At 40.2% G+C, this 21,867-nt stretch overlaps 2 protein-coding genes across 3 annotated transcripts in view; one reads left to right on the top strand and one right to left on the bottom strand.

Annotated features, from left to right (window-relative positions):
* The window catches only part of MTREX (Mtr4 exosome RNA helicase), a 99,557-nt gene extending 87,312 nt beyond the window's left edge, over window positions 1–12,245 (top strand). Inside the window, exons 24-27 of the mRNA XM_030567543.1 lie at window positions 1,212–1,268; window positions 2,812–2,974; window positions 11,347–11,451; window positions 11,947–12,245. Of these exons, the coding sequence (XP_030423403.1) occupies window positions 1,212–1,268; window positions 2,812–2,974; window positions 11,347–11,451; window positions 11,947–11,999 (378 nt within the window). The 3' untranslated portion in view covers window positions 12,000–12,245. The remainder of the gene's footprint in view (window positions 1–1,211; window positions 1,269–2,811; window positions 2,975–11,346; window positions 11,452–11,946) is intronic.
* Window positions 12,198–21,867, bottom strand: part of PLPP1 (phospholipid phosphatase 1) — a 121,349-nt gene continuing 111,679 nt past the window's right edge. For both annotated transcript variants that reach the window (XM_030567545.1, XM_030567544.1), the window contains exons 5-6: window positions 17,310–17,486; window positions 12,198–12,565 (exon numbers count right to left, since the gene is read on the bottom strand). In XM_030567545.1, the coding sequence (XP_030423405.1) occupies window positions 12,440–12,565; window positions 17,310–17,486 (303 nt within the window). In that variant the 3' untranslated portion in view covers window positions 12,198–12,439. The remainder of the gene's footprint in view (window positions 12,566–17,309; window positions 17,487–21,867) is intronic.

Raw genomic sequence — 21,867 nt, 5'->3', positions numbered from 1 at the left:
ATCTCTGTGTTTACTGGTTATAAAATTATACTAATTTCACAAAGACTTCTCCCATTTAGAACTGAAAGACGTTTTCTAATATTACTCCAGTATTTTGTGGGGGGGAATCCTCACTGGGAGGATTAGAGGCAAGTCATAGTAATGACTGTATATGATGGACTTAAGTAAGAGTTACTCAGAATTTTAATAGTGCCTCTTTCAAAGATGTATCAAGATCACACATCTTATTTTTAATTCATTTCATAGTGCTAATTGTTGGCAAGGATTTATGGCCTTTGAAATTCAAAATAAATATTCCTACAGTAGTAAAGCCAGTTCCTGTAAATGTGATGCAGTTTGTTAATGCTAGGTGCTGAATACTTCACTATTTTCGCAGCTGATACTTGAAGAAATTCTAAGTATTTTCGTGTAGTGATGCTTAGTATTGTGAACATTATTTTAAAAAGATCATTCATGTAAGATCGCTACAGATGGATAGCAAAATGTGACACCTGTGTTGACTCTAGAAGTGAAGAGTCGCAGATGCTAATAATTTACTGTAATGAGTGATGCCTATGTACGCCATTTCTCTGGTGTAATAGAAAGTTAAGTAGCAGAACACATAATAACATATTATAGATTGTAAAATCGATTAGTAACAGCAGTGAACCCAGGCTCAAAGCAGGACACAGAAGGCTGTTGCACTTAATTAGCCTAGAGATTCTTATTCATACCCATTGACACTTTATACATCATTCTTTCAAAAATAAAAATTCCACTTATGCATTTTTCTACATTCTTAACTAAAAGTGAAGCTTCAAATTCATAATAAAATGGCTGTTGATTGGTACATTCTAGAATAATTTATAATATTGACAATTCAAACAAAAGTTTTAACAGAGGGACTGTCTTTAGTGTATCTAGTACAGAAAAATGATGCCTTTTGTTCCCATTAGCATGCTTTCTTTATTGAAAGTCTTTCTTTTGTGTTCAGTTAATTTATATTTTAACTTTCATGTTAAGGATACCTGGAGAAACGGATAGATACTCTATTTTTAAATAAACATACTTGCAGAAGATTCTAGTATTTGTGATAACAGGTGTGAGGTGCATTAGAAAGGTTTAATGTGGCACTAACATAACTGGTAATGTTGCAGGTTTGATTTTGCATTTAACTTGATTTAAATTGGGAATATGGAGCTCATGAGTTTGTCTAATGTTTTCTTTTTTAGTCCAGTGAAATGCCCAAATTGACAGAGCAGTTGGCAGGACCGCTTCGCCAAATGCAGGTAGTTTTCCAGTGAAAATCTTTGAACTCAGTGGGACAGCTCCCTGGCACAAAGTTAAGCATATGCGTAAGCGCAGGAGTGAGATTTAATTCTGGTAAAATTGGTGAATTCTTTGTCTAATTATACTAGCACAAGACTTTGCCATCATAATAGTGGATTTTGTTATTCTTGGTTATACATTCCTTTTTTGAGGCCTGTGCAAATTAGAGGGTCGTAGCTTCTGTAGTTCAAGCTTGTTGCACACACCAGGGACTCTGAATTCTTCCATTCTCATTTCCACCCTGTCAGGGCTCCCTGTGTGCCACCCTCCCATCCTCTTCTATTTCTGGGACTCCCTGCAACTCCCCACAGCCAGGGGTTTGCTGTGAATTCCAGTGCCCTCCACTCTCCCTTCCCCCTGGCCAGGGTCTCTGTTTGCCCCTTCTCCATACCAGGATCCCCCAATCTCCCCCACCGCTTCATTAGGGGTTGTGTCTCTCGGATTCTCTCCTATCCTATAACAGGGTCCCCTATTCTTCCCCCATGCTAGGAGCTATATGCATGCCCCTATTCCCTCCACCACCCTATTATTGTTAGTCTGGGATAAAAGTCATTCCAAGGTGTCAACATGTTAAATTCTATTGGGAGGATGAGCAGGGTGGTGGAGTGCAGTAAGATATTTATTTGGGTGCCTTCAGTGACATGTTTGCTCTATAGACTAATGGCTCTCAACCTTTCCAGACCACTGTGCCCCTTTCAGAAGTTTAGTCTTGTGTATCCCCAAGTTTCGCCTCACTTAAAAACTACTTACAACATCAGACATAAAAATACAAAACTGTCACAGCACACCATTACTGAAAAAATTGCTGACTCTCTCATTTTTAACATATAATTATAAAATAAATACATTGGAATATAAACGTACTTACATTTCAGTGTATAGTATTTAGAGGAGTATAAACAAGTCATTGTCTGTATGAAATTTTAGTTTGCACTACCTTCGCTAGTGCTTTTTGTGTAGCCTGTTGTAAAACTAGTCAAATGTCTAGATGAATTGATGTAACCCCTGTAAGACCTCTGCCTACTCCCAGGAGTACGCATACCCCTGGTAGAGAGCCACAGCTGTAGACAACTGAAGAGATCCTTGAAGCTGTGTCTCTGCTAATCAGATGCAATTGGCTTCATGTGCCCCTTGTTTTCCCCTTTTTGGTTTTCCAGTTTTCCTTGACATCTGTAGGATTCTGGCTGTTGATGGCCTAGAACACATTACCTGAAATTTTGAAATTGATCAGATGCAGAGTTCAAAAGTTACCGTGTTACGTTCAGACATACGTAAACGGAGAAATGCCATCAAGTTGTGTGGAAGGCCTTCATGAGCTTGGCCAATTAACATGCATCATTCTTAGATTTTTACATATAAGTTAATAACGGCACTGTAAATTGCTTGGTTACATTTATTCTAATGAGATTTCAAATTCTAGTGTAAATGATGAGTTAGTTTCTGATTTTGAAGAATTTGTCACACTGCAACTTGATTTTAAAACTAAACCTTTTATTGTTTAAGGAATGTGCTAAAAGAATTGCCAAAGTTTCAGCAGAAGCTAAATTGGAAATTGATGAAGAAAATTACCTAAACTCCTTCAGACCCAACCTGATGGATGTAGTATACACGTGGGCAAATGGAGCTACTTTTGCTCACATCTGCAAAATGACCGATGTCTTTGAAGGTATGTTGCTTTAAAACTTCCATTTTATGAAATGTTAGTGTGGTAACAGTTCACAAATTCTGTGTGATTGACTTCTGTTCTTTGTGATGTAGTTCAAGTTTGCATTCCTCTGTTGGGGAAAAAATTAGGACTCTGAAAAGCCCAAAGCTGGTTCTGACTATCCTTCTGAAAGTAAATTACTCAAGCCAGATATTTCAAGTATTTGCTTTCTCTGTAGTAGAAAACCACAAACTTTTTCTTTGTGTAGAAATCATTTCAAGTCTACTTAACTGTTTGGTAATTTGGAAACTATAAAATATTTGACTGACCCCTTGATAATAAATAACCAATTTATTTAACCCAAAAGAGTATACCATTTATAAAACACAGAAATCCTAAACATTGCAGTATATTGTGCTTACAAGAAGAATTTTAATGCCGTTTTCTTATTCAAAGCAGAAATGTTTGCCTCAACCAATCTATAACTCTTGTTACATCAGTTAATGATGACTAGCAAAATAGAATGCAAGGAAAAGTGGAGAGTTTTTTGCTTCATTACTTTAGTTTTGTAGAAGTTAAGTCGTTAGCACTTAATTACAAAGTCAGAGGAGAAAATATTTTGGAAAGAAGCTAGGAGGGAGTCTTAAAAATGTACTAGATAGGGAAGATTCTTTACTTAAGTCAGCTTTAATAAATATACATCCTGATTTAATTTCAATTGTGATTACAGAAGGTCAGTTCTGCGCTCCCCTCCCCTCCCCCGCGCAATTCATTGAGTTGCCATAGTAAAATCAGTTTTTTGTTTCCATAACAAAGTCAACAAAGGTGATTCATTTTGACATCTAAAGGAGCAAAGTTGTTTTCCTGACAGTTTGATTTTTAAAATATGAGATGCAAAGGGACTTGATTTGTATTCTGATGCACTCAGGAATATTGCGTATTGCTTACTGACAAGTAAAAATGTGGTGGTGTAATTTTCTAGCTCTTCTCTGTTAATACTTTAGGGACACTGCATGCAGTCTGATTTAGTGGAGAGCACAGAATGTGAAATTTGTATTTTGTAAAGCCTTGTAGGGAATTCTTTCAAACCTTTTAACTTGATGCCAGAGTCTCAGCTATCAACATTTTAGAAAGCTGATCCCTACTGATACTATTTCGTATTTTATTGTTTTGTTTGTTCTGTTGCCAGCTTAGAAAACTACATGGGTTAACAAAAACTATTTTCCTTTGAAAATTGAACACTAGAAGATTCTTTAGTTTACTTTTTGCTTACTAAGCTCAGTTTGGTGCTATACAAAATGTTAACTTTTATAGTGTTACAATTAACTTCTTCCTCAATAACATTGTAAGGCTGCTAATATTATTTTATTACTTTTTTATGATGCACCATGATCCAAGCTTTGATTTATGGGAGGAAAAATGAGTAAAGAACTGAGTGAGAATTAAATATTAATAATAATTTGCAAAGTGCCATACAAATATTAATCCGCGGAAGACCCTCTTAAGCTGTTGGTAGTTTCTTAGGTGCAGCCACTTCAGAGAATTTATTCCTTCCCCAGCTCCCAACTATTTGTTTTCCCAATGATGTTCCCCCTTCAAAACAGCTGCATGATTTTGCATTCTTGCTCTTTGTTCTCCCTTTTCTTCTTTGTGCCTTAAAATTCTCAGGTAGAATCTTGTTTGGGGAGAGGCTTGCTATGAAAGTGGTGATTGACAATAACCAAAGATTTCACTCCCTACAACAAAACCCCCAAAAGGCTACAAACATTCCTAGTTTTATCCACAGCAAAGGTACCAGAGAAGAGACTCCTGACTCCAGGGGTAAACCTAGGTATGGATCACCAAGGGGAAGCCTGGACCCAGGAATGGGACTAGTCCCTCCTTCCACTCCAAACCATTGGTGTGTCTGCAGTAGGGTTCCTAGAAATAAGGACAGGGTATCATTCGTCACAAGCAGATGGGAGTCAATGCACTTCAGTATAAAGTTCAGCACAGATCTCAAGATGTCAAGAAACGCACAATACTGGCTGCTATATCTCACTTCCTAAAGCTCTGCCAGTAGAACTTGTGTTTCAGGAAAGGTACTCAGTACTCTGTAGCCCTGATCTTCATAGTAAGAAGATGGAGAGGAGTTTGGGCCACCTTAAGATCATAAGGAGGCCAGAACAGTGGGATGAAGACACTAGCTCAGAGGTCCCCAACGCAGTGCCCGTGGGCACCGTGGCACCCACGGGGGAATCTAAATGTGCCCGCTTACTGGCCGGCGGTCAAGCATCCGGTGAAATGCCGCCAAATTTTGATGACATTTCAGCGGTGACACCTCTGGATGACACCGCTTGACGCCAAGTGACGTCATCAAGAAGCGTGGCCGCCAAAATGCCACCGAAATTCAGCGACATTTCAGCGGATGCTCGACCGCCGCCACAGTCCTTCGTCTGGCACCTGCCAGAAGAAAAGGTTGGGGACCACTGCACTAGCTTATACTCTTATCAAAATTTCTGCACGAAGCCTAATAACAATGGTGGATCTGGCAGAGATTTAGAAGCTCCTTCCCATTAGCACTGTCATCATCGGTTTATGGTTTGCCAGCAGAAATAGTCAATAGCAAAATAAAAGATTGCACTTTGGTCTGTCCTCTGCCCTGTGATACTCACAAAGGTATTGGCAGTGATAATAGTTGGGCTGAGAAGTCTAAGACTTAAGTTCTGCAAATTCTTAAATGACATACTGTTAGACTGTTACTGGTAAGGAGAGAGCAAATAGGATTCACATCCTGTGCTGAGTATAAATACTTCACGAGCTTTGTAACCTTGCTTGGTTACCTGTTAGGGCTCTGTTCAATGTAGACAGGCCTGTAGATATTTTTGAACTTCTGGGGCTGTTGAGAACACAAGGAAAGGCGATTGCTTGCCTGTACTACCAGTAGGTCATGTCATTTCATGATATGAAGCATGTGTGTCAGTGAAAAGAATCTTCTTGTCTCATGTTCATTCAAGGATTCAGCACAACGGAGGGAAAGTTCACATATACATTTATAGCCTTTCTGGGCAGTGTAGTGCACTGTGTGCATATGCATCCAACTGGCCTCACTTGCAGACTCTTTTTATGCTAATTGTACTCAGGTAGCCCTTTTTTATTAGGCTGACCTTAACTATGGCAGAGCCAGCACTTTACTGTAATACTCAATACTCTCCAGGCAAGCAGCATCTCCACTGCCACATCTTATCCTTATGAAATCTCTGCTGAATCATTAGCCCTGGTGGCTTTTGTTCTTTGTTCATCAAGGAGTCTGAAGGGCAGCTGGAGTTTAAGGAGTTAGATCATTCCTAATGCTTAATTCCACTGAGGTTGAGGGTTGTGAGCCATTATGTCCTTGATGTGACTTCATGGTTACATAAAGCTTTCAGCATGAACCTTACCTAATTCCTTTGCCTCTTTTCTAATGGTGTAATACACTTTCAGTGAAGGCAGAAACCCCGAGGCCTCTGCAAGAAACTGGGCCTCAAACCAAAAATTGTCTCACTCCTTCCCTTTTCTTCTTTGAAGAAGGGAAACTTCTACCGTTGCATTATCTTGCCCTAGGATTCCACTCCTATGGCTTACATCACCTACATACATAGGTAAGAGACAGCAGGTTCCTCCAAAGCAAAAGGACGAAAACAGAATTTCCCCAGGTCTAAGGGCTGGTCTGTACAGTGGAATCTCCGTGTTTGAAGGTGGTTGTGGAGAATCAAGTTAGCCAGCATGACTGACATCTCAGGCAGCAGTCCAAGCAAAATGGTGCTCAGCATCGTGTCAGTTTAATTATTATTTCTTCATCGTAAGATCAAAAACGGAGGGAGTTTGTGTTGCCTTTGATCTTAAGAACCAGTGTTTTAATAATGATTAGGTGACATGCTGAAACGTGTGTGCTAGCCTGCCCTGCCAGCAGCGCTATGGCCAACTCTGTGTTGGCTAGCACTTTTCTTCACTACACGATGTTACCATGTTCGATCGGATTCGGTAATTGTTGAAATAAGGAAATTGACACATTCTTGCTCATTTACTCTGAATTCCTGGCCATCATTAATTTATGCGGGAAATCTGATGTGTAGTGCGGTGCCAAAAACCTACTAAGCTGGGTTTCCTGCGACCAACAGAAAACCTGGCAATCAGTACTTCTGGACTCAGCAGATTCCTCCTATTGAGAGGCTGCCTTTCTGAGCACTGGAAGAAATTGTGTTCCTTGGAGATACGCTCCAAAGGAATGCAGCAGGAAACAGATGATGGAAATCAAGAGCTACTCCCAGCTATCTGTTCTTCCTGTGTTTCCCAGGTCACTCTTGGCTGAATAAGCCACTCAAAAATTAAAAATACCATTTGTTACATACTGCCTGTGTTCTGAATAATAGGACTGCTGGCTGCAAATGGGGAACAGAGTCACAGCCCAGGTTGTTGGCTATTAGCTGCTATGGCTACCCTAGCAATGGTGGAGCCAGCAGACTTCTCCTCTAACCATACAGGTCTATCTTTCATCTTTTGTGAGGGTGAAGATGCATGATTCTGCTCTTAAGAGGGTTTGTAAAAGGAGACAATTCCTGCAGAATTGTCCAAAAATAAATGCCGACTCTGAGGATTTACCCCGATAGAGCATTGTGGACCACACTGCACCTACATTTTATATCGAAGCACCTGAGTTTCTGCAGCATAGTGGCACTGAATCCTGTGGTACATTGACATAGGGTTTCAAGTAAATTAAAAAACAAGCTTTTATTGAATATGAAAATGAATAATAAAATAAGGAACACTGTTGTTGTTATGATATTAAATACAAGTCTCCATTGAAGGGCTTGTCTAGATGTTGGCAGTAGGCCAGTGCATATGAGGGAACTTTTAATGCGTGTTAGCAATGTCCCCGTAGGCAGAGCATGGCCTGCTAGTGAGCTGTAGATTTACGCCCTGGCATGCCTCGCACTAACTATTTTGTCTGGACAAACCTTAACTCTTTCTAATTTAATACTGCCCCATACTACAGATTCTCTTCCACACTGAAAGCAACATGTACTATGGTGGGATAGGATAGGGTGAGAACTAGAAACTTTGGCATGGTGATAGGAGGCATTTGGCACTGAGGACAGGATTAATACCTTCTGTTCCCCTTTGCGTTATGGGCAGGGGTAGACATGAGGATCTGACATTCTGGGGGGAAGGGGAGAGCATAAATATTTGCATACTTAATTTGTTCCTCATTATTACAAAAACACCAAATTGTACTGAGTTAAAGTGCTGCAAAATGATGTTTTGGTTACTACCCCCCGTTTTTTTCTTCACAGCACGTAGCTAGAGGAAGGGCTTTCTTAGTGGGTATCTTCTTCACTATTACATGGGAGACAACTCCATCCTGCTCCAGGTTTTTTGTGCTCTGGACCAGCAGGCACCAGGGCAGGATCTCTGGTAGAAAAATAAGGCTTTGCATCTCATCAGCAGTATAGCTTCATCACCAACAGTAGCAATGAGGGAAGCTGTAGGGTCGATGGGGGTTGGAAAACTTTAACAGTGATGGTAAAAACAATCAAAAGAACAAATTGATTCCCCCCTTTTTGGAGCTGGTCAAAACTCGAGATTTTTGGTGTGTAAGAAATTTTGGATTTTCAGAAGTTGGGTTAATTCCCCATTGGAATAAAATCAAATTTGCTGAAACTTTTCAGAAAGACAAAAATGTTGATTTGGAAATAGTGAAATATGGTGTTTTGGGAGGGGGGAATAAATGAAACTGACATTGTCAGTTTGAGGGTCTGTGGCAGACCTGCCATGCAGACTGTCCTGGGCTTGGGAATCCCCAGAGCTACCAGAGACCTGAGCCACAAGAAATCTAGTTTGTACTACAGGCACAATAGCTAGAGATGCTCAAAATATCACTAACCGCTACTACCATAGCCATAGCAAGCATTTAAAAAAAAACAAACAAACAACCCATCAAAAGTAACTGTTCTATGGAAAGATGATTGTCACTTTTCCAGACAATTTTTACAGCTAGAGATGTATAAAATGGAATAAAAGTCATGAAAGCCGTGAAGGAAACAACCACTAGGCATTTTACACACAATTAGCTCTTTTTCCAGAGCCTTTCCTTCACTATAAACGGAATGCCTGACTCCTGCCAGTACTCGAGTGGCTGGCAGGCTCCCTGCCACAAGCTGTAGATGCTGGAACACTTGCAGGTTTCCAGTGGAAACCTGCCTGGTGTTTGAACAAGTTTTATCAAATCTGAAATAGATTTTGGAAAACACTTCTGAGCAGCTCTGTCCTTCTACATTACAGCTGCCAACTGTGGCTCCTAATGTTCCTGTTGCAGCCTGAGCCTTTGAGTGCAGGAAGCTGTTTCCAAAATGGGGGGTGGAGTATTGTGCATCTTTCCCAAAGAAAGGTTTCTTGCTAAATAGCAGCAGCATTGATTTGTGAATAGAAATCAACCTAGTCCCTATCAATCAGAGGTAAAGTGGCCATGACAGGGTTTTATACTTACAAGCCATGGTGGGGTAAGGGTGGAGGGGACAGAAAAGGGACCTAGAGTTTTGAAAAAGAAAACTACCAAGCAGTAATCTGTTTAAACATTTAGAGTGACTTGTGTTTTTTTAAAAGGAAGATAATGTAAGTTTAGGAGTAAGTGGCTGCTGGTAACAACTTTTTGCACGGTGCGTACACCTAACTGGAATGGATATGAGCAATCACTCGAAGAAGAACAACTTTGTTTTGAATGTACAAAAGCCTGTCTGCAACAATCCCAGCTATAATGAAACCTGTCTGTGTAAGCTGGTGCTTGGTAGAATTATATTCTTGTAAACAGACTGTAGCAGGGACTTCCAGAAAACTGAGTCGATGTTTGCCAAAATGCAGCGTGGCTATGCTCAGGGGAACTGCTGATGGTTCACTTATTTTGGACTTGTGCTTTGTCTCAGTAATTGACTCCATATGGTTTTTAATCTATAATAGCGGCAAGCGGTTTTACAGATACTGTCTCCTCACAGGAGTTACTCCTGTTGTAGTAGATGACATAATGGCAGCAATGACTGTGTTCATATGCATGCCCATGCCTTAACAAAACAAATGTGCACAGGCTTTCATTGACTATAGACAATTGTGGAATTAGGGCTTTATTTTCACAGAGTGAGTGTCTCTCTTTAGGCCTGGGTGGCAGAGATTAATTACTCTGAACTGTCATTTACACAGTCTTCTTAGAGACCAGTTTCTGCTTTGTAGTGTCACTTGTCTGTGGTGTCACAACTCTGCCTGAAAAAAATTCATCAAACAGAAGCTTGTGCACAGCAGAAATTTTAGGTGAAAAATTACACTGAAGCATCTTGTTCTCCATATAGCTTTCACTTCAATGCCATTTACAGTCAAGCTATTCAAAGGTGAAATCTATACTGGACAGATATTTCCACACCATAGACTAGCTTTAAATTAGATTGTAACAAAGCAGTAAAAATTGTCTAATAGTACACACTACTTACTTACCATCCCTTCTGTTTTAGGTATATCAAGTACTGTGCTTCCATATACTTAGTTATGCTTCACACCTGTATAGGATGGGGAACATGTCATGCACCAGAATCTAGTGCAGTCTCCACTAGCCCCATTCATTGTCCCAGTGCCAGCTCATTTTCTCTGCTGCAAAGTCTTTGACACCTACATGCAAAGCTCATCTGTTCAGTAATTTCCCTGCTTTATATCCCATTGCTTTTAGAATCAGATTGCCCATTAAAGTTTGAATAGTGGACAACAGAATCCACTTCAGGTAGTGAAGGAAAGGCTCTGGAAAAAGGGCTAGTTGTGTGTAAAATGCCTAGTAGTTGTTCCTTTCAAGTCTGTCTATCTTTGTTTCAGCTGTTCATGGCTTTTATTCTATTTTATACATCTCTAGCTGCAAAGATTGTCTGGACAAGTGACAATCACCTTTCCATAGAAAAGTTACGTTAGCTGGGGATGGGGTTGGAGTTTTTTGGAATGCAGGGTTAGGGTCGAAGGAGGTATTGATACTTTGAGCAGCTCTAGCTCTTGTGACACTACTACAGGCACAATTTCTTGTGCAATAGTCAAGCTTCCTAAAACTCCTGAGCAGCTGAGTGAGGTAAGTGGCGACATGGCCAATAAACTTAATTTCTAGAAATGAAAGCTGGAATGTGGGAATGTAAGCTGGCACATAACGTCAGTGGGTTTAAAATGGAATTGTTACAAATCCAAAGCATTGTACTTAAGTAGGCCTGAACTTGAACTGTTTTAAGGGTATCCTTCATGTAGAGGCTCAAGTTACATGACACATTAATGTAATTATAGGATGTAACAAATTTAGTCAACTTTCTTGTTGCCATTAATTGAAGTGACAGCTAAAAAAGTTCCATTTTTTAATCTAGGTAGCATAATTCGTTGTATGAGGCGGCTAGAAGAATTGCTTCGACAGATGTGTCAAGCAGCAAAGGCCATTGGAAACACAGAGCTGGAAAATAAGTTTGCGGAGGGTATGTATTTAGAATATGGTTATAAATAGAAGGGGTGAAAGCATGTGCCTATGAACTAAATCCATTTCAGCTTCTAAAGAAAATATTCAAGCCAAGTTCTTCCCTCTTGAATTATTGAAAATGCTACATTATCTGCGATGAAAGCACTATTTTAATTTAACACATTGTCAACTTGATTCTTTCTGTAGAGGTATGGGTGCTAGAAAGTCAGACATGGCTTTAGAGAGTTTATTTGCAATAGGAGTAAAAGCTAGCTTTTTTTCCCCCATAAATATTTGGTAGATTTATGCCTATAACTGCTTAAAAGCATAATTCATCTACCCTTCCAAAAGCAGAGTTTCTCTGTACTTTATCGATGGGTCTGAAGTCATAACTTAGACTGTGCACATAGAGACAAGTCTCAGGGCCTCTTAAAGGTACCACATTATCTAGTGTCCCAAGGTTCAGCTTCTACCTGTAGGACAGTAATACTGATCTGTTTTTCCTTTTTGATAGGAATTACCAAAATCAAGAGAGACATTGTGTTTGCTGCAAGCCTCTACCTATAAGAAATCTATTTTCTGGAAGACCATTATGGATTGGGAGCAATCTGAGACTTGCTCACAGAGCAGAATAATTTTAGACTGGTGGCATTAGGCTAGTTTGCCATCTTAACCCCCAAGACAGACATTTAATGGTGTACGTATTTAAAACAGGAAGCTTTCTAGCAAAGCAAAGCATATTACATACACAGTGCTGTTTGTACATAAGTGTTACCATGTTATTTTAATAAAAAAATTACATTTAAATGTTTTATAAGCAGTAAGCTTGAACTAATAGAATTTAAAGATTTTTAAAGCTATTACATACACATAATGCTGTTATGTTACTATATACACATGTAAAGTGAGCATCCAAGAGATATATAGCAGCAGCAGTCCCTTAAAGGCATTTATTTATTTTACATATTAAATCATTTTTCTTTTAGAAAGCAGGATACTTCACAGTATCATGGTTGGTGATTACTGCCATAGTGATTTCCATTTGTTGGTGTCTCATGTAGAGTTGTATGCGAATCTTCATTGGGTTTAAAGGTACATCCCCTTACTTTGAAAAAATCTGATACATACACCACCTAAGGGAACAAATTATAAACTGTTAGAATCCTGTAAAACCTTATGCCCATTGTCTGTCAACTAAAACTATCCACATTAAGGAGGTAGTCCTACACTAAGTTCTTATGCATTTGGAGTGGTATATGGAGCCAGGGCACTAAATTAACTGGTTCTGAGAGGAAAAGTGACTACAAGAGCTATTTACATTAAAGCTCTGATCAACTACCAGAAAATCTGTCAAATGTATCCAGATGACAGCTTGCTCATTAATTTTCCCTTGTAGTATTTTGGGATGCAAAAGAAAAAAGGATGTAGGTATTTATGGTGATAGTAAAGTATCAGAGGGGTGGGTAGCTGTTAGTCTGGATCTGTAAAAGAGTCCTGGGGTACCTTATAGACTAAACAGATGTATTGGAGCATGAGCTTTCCTGGGTATTCACCCAGGAAAGCTCATGCTCCAATACATCTGTTAGTCTATAAGGTGCCACAGGACTCTTTGCTGCTTATGGTGAAAGTAAGTTTAGCTCAGTCTATTTATTGTCTGACCTCAATTTAAGATTGTTTCATACAATCAAGGAAATGCCACACACTAGTTTCTGGAAAATCACTACAACCTTCCTTATCAGTGGACATTCTGAAGGTGTAAGTTGCACGCACCAGTGTGGGTGTTACTGCTTTCCAAGTTCACAGTTCAAAGCATTCCTATAATTTTATATTTAAATAAGTTACATTATAAAGCAGAATATGTATAACAATTTGCAAATACTTCATTAGGAGTATCTGTGGTTAACTTTGACATTTATGTACTGTGCACTCAACCCAAGCAGGACAAAATATTCATAGAGGCCTATTAGCATCCTCAAAACCTATTTGAAACTTACTTTTAACAAAGGTTGTCAATTTATCTACTGAATAAAATATTAAGCAGCAATGGTTGCTGCCAGTTTTTAAACAGTCAAACACTGAACTGCTAGAAGGCACTAGCTAACCTTAACCCTAGAACCAAAATGCTAAACCTAGTGTTTGACAGAAGTTGCCTCTTCTGCAGGTGCAGAGTGTATTTTCTTCGTCTTAATTCAAAAAGTTGAGAAACCAGGAAGGAGTATTGTCCTCTTCCAATCTGTTAACAGAACTAGTATATCTCATCCTTCCACCTAGCTTTTAAAGTCCTTGATGCCCAGAGCCTCCCAGGCCAGCCACTTTCCCCTCTCTAGCTGCCTAGCAGCAGATCTGGTTCCAGCTTCCCTTCACAGCATTTTTCAAATTTTGTACAAGTGTGCCCATCTGCCATTTGCTTATGGCTCTCACCACACCTCTTTTCAGCTCCATTTCTCCTCATTATACTGACCCAGGGTGGACTGATTTAAAATCAAGTAGGAAATCATGATTTAGATTATCTTGTTTTGTATTTGTACTTAAATTTTCCGAAAGAAAGACAACCAGTGAAAATCATCCTTCCAGGAAAAGCAGTTAAACCAGCATAATTTAACATGCATTTCAGAGCCTTAATTTTTACATGTTAGAAAATGGTGACTTATTTTCTAGAGGAAGATTAACTTTTTACTGATGGCTGGACAAATCGTTTAATTCAGTTTTTAAATATATTACCCCTAGTAGTGAACTGAATTATGTTTCTGGTCACCAACAAAAATGGATTAAAGGCCTAGAAAACATGGCCTATGAGGGACTATTGAAAAATTGGGCTTGTTTAGTCTGGAGAAGATAGAGACACACTAACAGTTTAAGTACATAAAAGGTTGTTACAAAGAGGAGGTAGAAAAATTCCTGATTTTAACCTCTGAGGATAGGACAAGCAGCAACGGGCTTAAATTGCCATAAGGACAGTTTAGGTTGGACATTAGGAAAAAGTTCCTAACTGTCAGAGTCATTAAGCATTGGAATAAAGTGCTCAGGAGGTGGTGGAATCTACATCATTGGGGATTTTTAAGAGCAGGTTGGACAAACACTAGCAGGGGACTGGACTAGATGACCTCTTGAGGTCCCTGCCAGTTCTATGATTCTGTGTCCAAGACTTTAGAACTGGAAGGCCTCATTCTATTCCTTTATGAATGAAAATCAAATGTAAAGGGAAAACAAGCAATTCTGATTCCCAGTCAGAGTCTCAACATTGAATAAACTGAAGAGGAAATATTCTCTGACCATGTAGAAGAGGCTACTGTTATCCAAAAGCTAGTTCAGCACTCTAGCAAACTCTGCTGTCAGGGGCTTAGCCAGTGCCTTCCAGCAATCCAGTGGTTGGCCCTTCTTTAAAGCATCACAGGTAATGCCTGAATGTTGTCCATTTAATTTAACGCTAGATTATAGTAAATGTAGGCCTCAACATTATTGACAATTTAAACACGATTAAAATTATCCATTCTGCCCTCTCCCCTCACCAGTTCTCACCCAGCACAAATCTCCTTGCCTCTGACATCTGCCCCATCCCTTGACTTCCACCTCAACAATTTGTTTTCTACTCCTTCACATTGGCCTAGTAACACATGTACTTCTCCAGCTTAATTGAATCTCATGTCCTCAATCCAAGCTACACTTTCACCACCTTTGACTCACTCCTCAAACCTTCCCTTCCCCTCCTCTCTCTGCAAAAGGGTCTTACAGCTTTCTACCAAGAGAAAATTTGTAAAAAGACATGATCTTCCTTCTGTTCTTCTCTTAACCCCTCCACTTGTCCCAAATGACCCAATGCCAGCTCTTGCTCTCCCTTTACCACTTATCCCCTCCCTTACTTAAATGTCTCCTCTTTTCTGGCTCTTTCCCATCACAATAGAAACCTTCTTTAGTCTCTTCCATCTTAAACCCACCCTTGACCCCACTTACGTCTCCAGCTACCAACCCTTTTCCTTCTAATCTCTAAGTTTGAGCACACCAGTTTAAATCACTGTCAACATTCTCCTCCTCCAGTTCTGTCTTAGACCTTCTGAAACACAGCTTCTGCCCCTTGCGCTCCCCTGAAACCACTTTAAGTCTTCACTTACCCTTTCCTAGCCATGTCAGTGGCAGCAGTACTCCTCAATCCTCATCCTTTACCTGTCAATCACCTTTCAAACTGACTCTACTCCTCTTGAAATTGTCCTCTCTTGGCTTCCATGAATGTCCTCCTGCTTCTCCTCTGACCTCTCAAATTGCTCTCTGTGTGTCATAAGAATGGCTTTACTGGGTCAGACCAAAGGTCCATCTAGCTCAGTATCCTGTCTTGCGACAGTGGCCAATGCCAAGTGCCCCAGAGAGAATGAACAGAACAGGTAATCATCAAGTGATCCATGCCCTGTCACTCATTCCCAGCTTCTGGCAAACAGAGGTTAGGGACACCATCCCTGCCCATCCTGCTAATAGCCACTGATGGATCTATGCTCCATGAATTTATCTAGTTCTTTTCTGAACCCTGTTATGGTCTTGGCCTTCACAACATCCTCTGGCAAGGAGTTCCACAGCTTGACTGATGTGTGAAGAAACACTTCCTTTTATTTGTTTTAAATCTACTGCCTATTAATTTCATTTGGTGACCCCTAGCTGTCCCCATATATGTCCTTCAGGGATCCTCCTCATTCCCGCTACCCCCAGCTTTCCACAGGGCTCTGTCCTTGGTCTTCTTTACACCATATTCCTGGGTAATCTCTCTGCTGACAACTCAGATCTACCCTTTTCCAAGCCTGCCTTCTGTCCATACTAAAATCTCTATCCGTTTCTGACATCTTGTGGATCAAGCTCAACATGGCTAACAGCTTTGAATCTCCTCTCCGGCGCTTCCCTCCTCATTAAGCACAGGACAACACCACTATCATGTCTGTCACTCAGGCCCACAACGTGGACATCCCCTTCAACTCTGACCTCTCTCTAGGTCCTGATATCCAGGCTTTTAAATCTTGCCGATTCTTTCACATAACATCTAAGATACGGTCTTTCCTATCTCTCCATACAGTTAAGACTCATGTCCATTATAGGAACATTCTTTTTTCTGGTCTTGACAAACGCAGCCTTCCTCCACACTCTCAATTCAGAATGCTACTGCAAAAAATAAAATTTTCCTAGCCTGTCACTTTGGCTTTGTCACCCCTCTTTACATACCTTCCATAAGTTATGTCCTCATTTTCAAAGCCCTTCACTGCCTATCACCACCCTGCCTGTTCTCTCTCATTCATGACTGAGGTGACAATACTTGCCTCTGATCTACCCATGATGCTATCCTCCATTGCTCACTTGATAAATTTTCAAACAGGCACCTTCATGCTCTCCCCCATGCTGCCCCTTGTACTTGGGAGGAGCTCCCTTTGGGGGGGGGGGGAGGAGGAAACTACTTAATCCTCCTTCAAATTCATCTTTAAAACCTCCTTTACCATTAAGCCTACCAATAATTTAACAGTTACAGTGGTGGTGTGTTGAGATCACTGCTTATCCAACTGGTCAATACACTCCCCTGCTTTCCTGGTACTTCCTTGTCTGTCTTCATCTGTCTTAAACCAAAAAGATTGTTCCTGCCCCAAAGATCTTACTCTCTTTGTACAGAGGCTAGCACAATTAGGTTCCCGGTCCATTACTGTGGCTTCTACATTCTATGGTGGTAATAATGTGATCTAATTCTGTACATAGTTTTCTTCTGTTCCCTACCCAACCCTGCTACTTTTCAGAGCATGTGGAAGGGTTGTACATTTCCCCTTGAACAGAGCCTATGCTTACCACACATGGCATGAAACCTACTTTTAAAATAGTTTTGATTCGGGCTTAGTGAACTACTTATTAACTTACAATGAGTACAGCTACCACTGCTCCCTGAAGGAGTCCAGTCAACACATCACTCCAGTGATGTTTGTAATCAGAAACACGGGAGAGACCCACGTAGATAGATGCGGCAATGAGACCAAATTGCGCTGTGGGACGTACAAGTCTTGCCCAATCTCCTTTCATTCTGGCCTGAAGATAAAGCTGAAAGACAGGAAAAGTTATGAAGCACCTCTGAAGCAGTTTTCATCTGGAACTGCTCAGCTGAGAAGTCATGGCCCCAGGTTACTCAAGTTTAATCAGAAGTTACATGATTCATTATTCACATTTCAGAAGTATGATATGCTCCATACTCCTGAATATTAAGTTAGTTTGAAACAGCGTAGTAGTTCCAGGATATCAAATCCAAGCTGTGTTACTCTAGTGTAAATACCCAACAGCTCAATACAACATGAATACAGAGATTTCAGTGTTAATTCCACTATAGTCTTAATGTTTTGTATAGTTATGCTACTCCCCACCCTTAGTTTGTTCTATGTTGTATAAAGGAATATAGTCCATTAGCACTGATTTGACAAAGGGCTAAATTGTTTCAGAATTATAAGATGCTGGTGCCAGACTAAAGCCATTTAAGGAGTGGAAGAAAGATCTCAGTGAACAGTGGAGATTAGATCAATATCTATTTTTACTGATTAAAGCTAGCCAGCTCTTCCTTCATTGCTAAGCCATCTTCTTAGGCTGTTAAAATGCTGTCACGTGTAACATACAGGGTTTCAAAAAACACTTTTTACTCCAAACAGGAAGCAACAAAAGACAACAGCATGAGTATAGAATACATAAGTTATACAATGACTGTATAAGTACGAGTATACAAGCCTTTAATTGTCTACACATGATTGCAATTACTAATGGTGCTAAATACAGCCTGCCACTTAGGCCATGTCTACACATACAAGCTTCCAGCAGCACAGCTGTACCGCTGTGAGAGAGCAGTCCTGTAGACATAAAACCAGCTCAATGAGCAGTGGTAGCTATGTCCGCAGGAGAGCATCCGCCCGAGCAACAAATGTTTGGCTGACATAAGTGCTAGTGTAGACATAAATAAAGCCCATATAATAGTGTAAATTCAGCATAAAATTCTGCTTCTAACTGAAAAATAGAAAGCTAATTTAGCTATTCCAACAAAGGTTACCAACATTCATCAGCTGTCACCATGAAACTACAAATATGTTCACAAGATGTTTTGACAAAGTTTCTATAACGTGGCCACCTACATGTGTATTTACATCACTGGAGTTAAACTGTTACTCTACAGACTGCACCCCAAAAGTCCTGGGATATTGGAAAAAGACAGTGTGGGGGTGGGAGGGACTAAAAGTTTATGGCCATTTTTTCCTTCCCCACTAGCTCGTTTTATTCCTCTCCCCCCCTCCCCCTTCTTTCCTGCCTCTTGGTGAAGCAGCTGCCTTGCTGTGCATGCTGCTGCTTTAAAAAAGCTTTTTAAAAAGCACAACACACCCAGAGGCCTGACCTGCGATAAACAAATGCATCTGATGTGAGCCAAAGCCAAGTCCCAGCAGTAAGATTGAAATGCATTTTAACCTGTCTTGGCTCTAGTTATTGCCTTTGAACAGCTGATGTTTTACTCTATAGAATGTGGAAATCCCCCCAAGTGGAAGAGGTTTGCCAGATTCATATTAAAATGTATTATACTCAGATAGGACATGAGCTATTTTAAAGCATAACCAAACTTTCTAACTTCATATCAGCCTGTCCTTCCATCACAGCTTTTGTGCTCCCTCCTATAAACCTCCTTCAGAGTACAAAACACAGGTCACAAGATCTTATATCTTACCTTCCCCATATAATCCACATTATTTGTCTATCACACTCTATTATCTCCAGTACAGAGAGAGGCTAGAGACCCCATGTTCCAGCTGAGGGGAGCTTTTCCTTGGTCCATCCAACATACGACTAAAAATCCCTAGACACGCTTAAGAAATCTTGTACTGGATGTAAGCAATAAATTGAACATGTTATAGAGATTAGTAATTAATATACACCACAAAAAGTTTACAGAGTGGCTTTTTAGTGATGCTGTTTTAAGCAAAACTTTGTTATTTTACCCCAACTATTCTGTACTGTGTTTTGTGTTTTCAGTGTTCACAAGATGTTTACAGAGCCTCTTCCAAATGCTAAAAGCTTTACAATATGTTTAATAGGGACAGTTTTGACTTTGCTTTGTGGTACAACTTAAATAGTGACTGCTAGTGAACAGCAGCCATTTGGGAGCTCAGCAATAGCTCAGTTTGCAATACTAAACCCCATCCATTCCTAGGAAAAAAAGCATACTAGTATTACCCTATCATGTACAAGAGCTATACAAGCAAGAGCTAATGGAGCTGGGATGCATGCTCAATGTCTCAAAACTACAGCAGCAGCACTGGTCACAGCTTAAATCTTGGTGTAAAACTTGAATTCATAACCTTGCATTCCAGAATCTGAAGGGCTATCAACTGAGCCACACAGGATTCATGTGCTACCATGATACACAAACCACCTATGGTCAATGCTTCCACAGCCAACTTCAAAAACCACGTGCATCTATTATAACCATTACGTTTATTGTGTAAATACTTGTACAGTGTGCACACTGTATATTCAAAGGTGCTACTTTCCAAAGGTAAATATTTGGGGAATGCTCCACTGGTTTGTCAAAGTAACTATTACATCATCATGTTGGTATTTTCAGTCTGCTATAAACAGCATGTCACAAGATCAAGCCTATACACAACCAACTTCTCCCCCCCACAGCAGGGTCAGGGTGAAATCAATCCCAGAAAAAGTTTAATCAGAGTGTAAATGCCAGACAGGTCCTCTTAGGACACAGCTTATTCTGCACTGTTTCAAAACGTGACTTCATTCCACGTTGCCATTATTTTGCTACTGTGTATATTAACTGCCAGACAGTATAGTTTAGAGCAGTGAAGGGTGAAAAGCTGTGGTCTGCATCTTCAATCCGGGACATGTTTTATGTTACCTCAGCTTTCACACTAGGATAGCTTCAGTGGTTCTACATGGGCCACTAGTGGTCCATACAGAACATGGTGGCCTACAAAGAGTTGGCTGGTCATTCAGTGCTAACTCCTTTTTTTCCAGCTGCTGAAGTCCCCTGAAGACAGCTACATGTACTTGAATACTACGTTTCTATGTAGGTCATTGATGTAGTTGGCAGAAGGACATTCTACTATCATGAATGGGATGGGAGGCAATCTATGGGATTGAGACAGTTTCCTTCAAAAAGGTGCTCTATACTAGAGAACATTTTGAGAGACCTTGCTGCAGATTAGCTGGTAAGAGCTTTCACTGCCAGCCTACAGAAAGCTGAGCTAATGGTAAAATGCTGTTTGAACCTCCCTCAAGCAGTATGTAGTCCCAAAGAAAATGCTGGCCCTTTTCTGTGTAACAGACAGCTGGCAAACACGAAGCCCAGGTTTTATGTTTAAACAGACTTCGATTCCACATTAAGAAAGTAACCACTAGCCCTAGCGGTTCAAGATTTGGAAATACCCTATAACAATATGTAGGAGGCAGTTAGATAAATATATTTTACCCATCCTAAGGCCTTTCTGAAGGGCCTGCACAGTGAAACCTACAGCAAGCGTAAAACCCTTGAGCCCTTCCACACTCCACAGCCAAAGAGGACCAAGTCCCACAGTTTTCTAAGAGTAGGTTCACAACCTGGGAAGGACGGAGAAGTCATCCCACACAGCATTTGCTTTTCAGTCACTTCACTGAAATGACTATCTACTGCAGTAATTACTTTCAAAGAGTAACAGCTGCTGCTGTTTATCACAAGTGCATTTTCTGATATTAAGTGCTTGCAATAGTTATTTTTCGTAAGCCAGCTGCTGCAGTGGCAAATTCCATGTTATTTTTATCAGGCTGCTTCTAACTGAATGTACACGCCAGTGGTTTGGGGGGTTTTGCCTTCTGATCAATCACTCTTAAAAACTGAATTGAGCAATAGGAGCAAGACCTGGGTTGACATGAACAGTTTAAAATAGATGAACAACATGGCTTAGTGCAATCAAATAATCCTCTCACAGGGCATGAAAGGAATACAACTTCTCCCCTGTAGTCCCATAAATATACAGGTCTATGAAAGTTAAAGCCGATTCCACATAAAATGTGTATCCTTGTATATACATCCATAGGTGTGAATTTTATTACATTCATGGTTATAATAACCTACAAATACATATATAAAATGCAGGCTTGACACGTGGAGTATCTGTACATGCAGACGTGTCCCCTTTTGATTTATTTAGGGCCCAATCCTGGTCCTATTTAAAGTCACTGATAAAACTGATAATCCTGCTCCCTTTGCTGTGTTTTCCTTAAAGTGAGGTGAAAAGTTTCCTGCATAATTGGAAGCAGACTGAATTTCAGAGTTAAACATTCTGTCACAAACTGTGGAACTTGTCAGTAAATTTCACACAGCATTACTGCAGATCAACAGGATTTACCCTATGATTTATTAGGGAGGTATCACTATATCTGAGAGAGATCCCTGTAAGAGAAA

The sequence above is a fragment of the Gopherus evgoodei genome, chromosome 6, assembly GCF_007399415.2.
Source record: "Gopherus evgoodei ecotype Sinaloan lineage chromosome 6, rGopEvg1_v1.p, whole genome shotgun sequence".
NCBI lineage: Eukaryota > Metazoa > Chordata > Testudines > Testudinidae > Gopherus > Gopherus evgoodei.
Note: the sequence above shows the minus strand (reverse complement) of the source record. Positions and strands in the feature narration are given on the sequence as shown.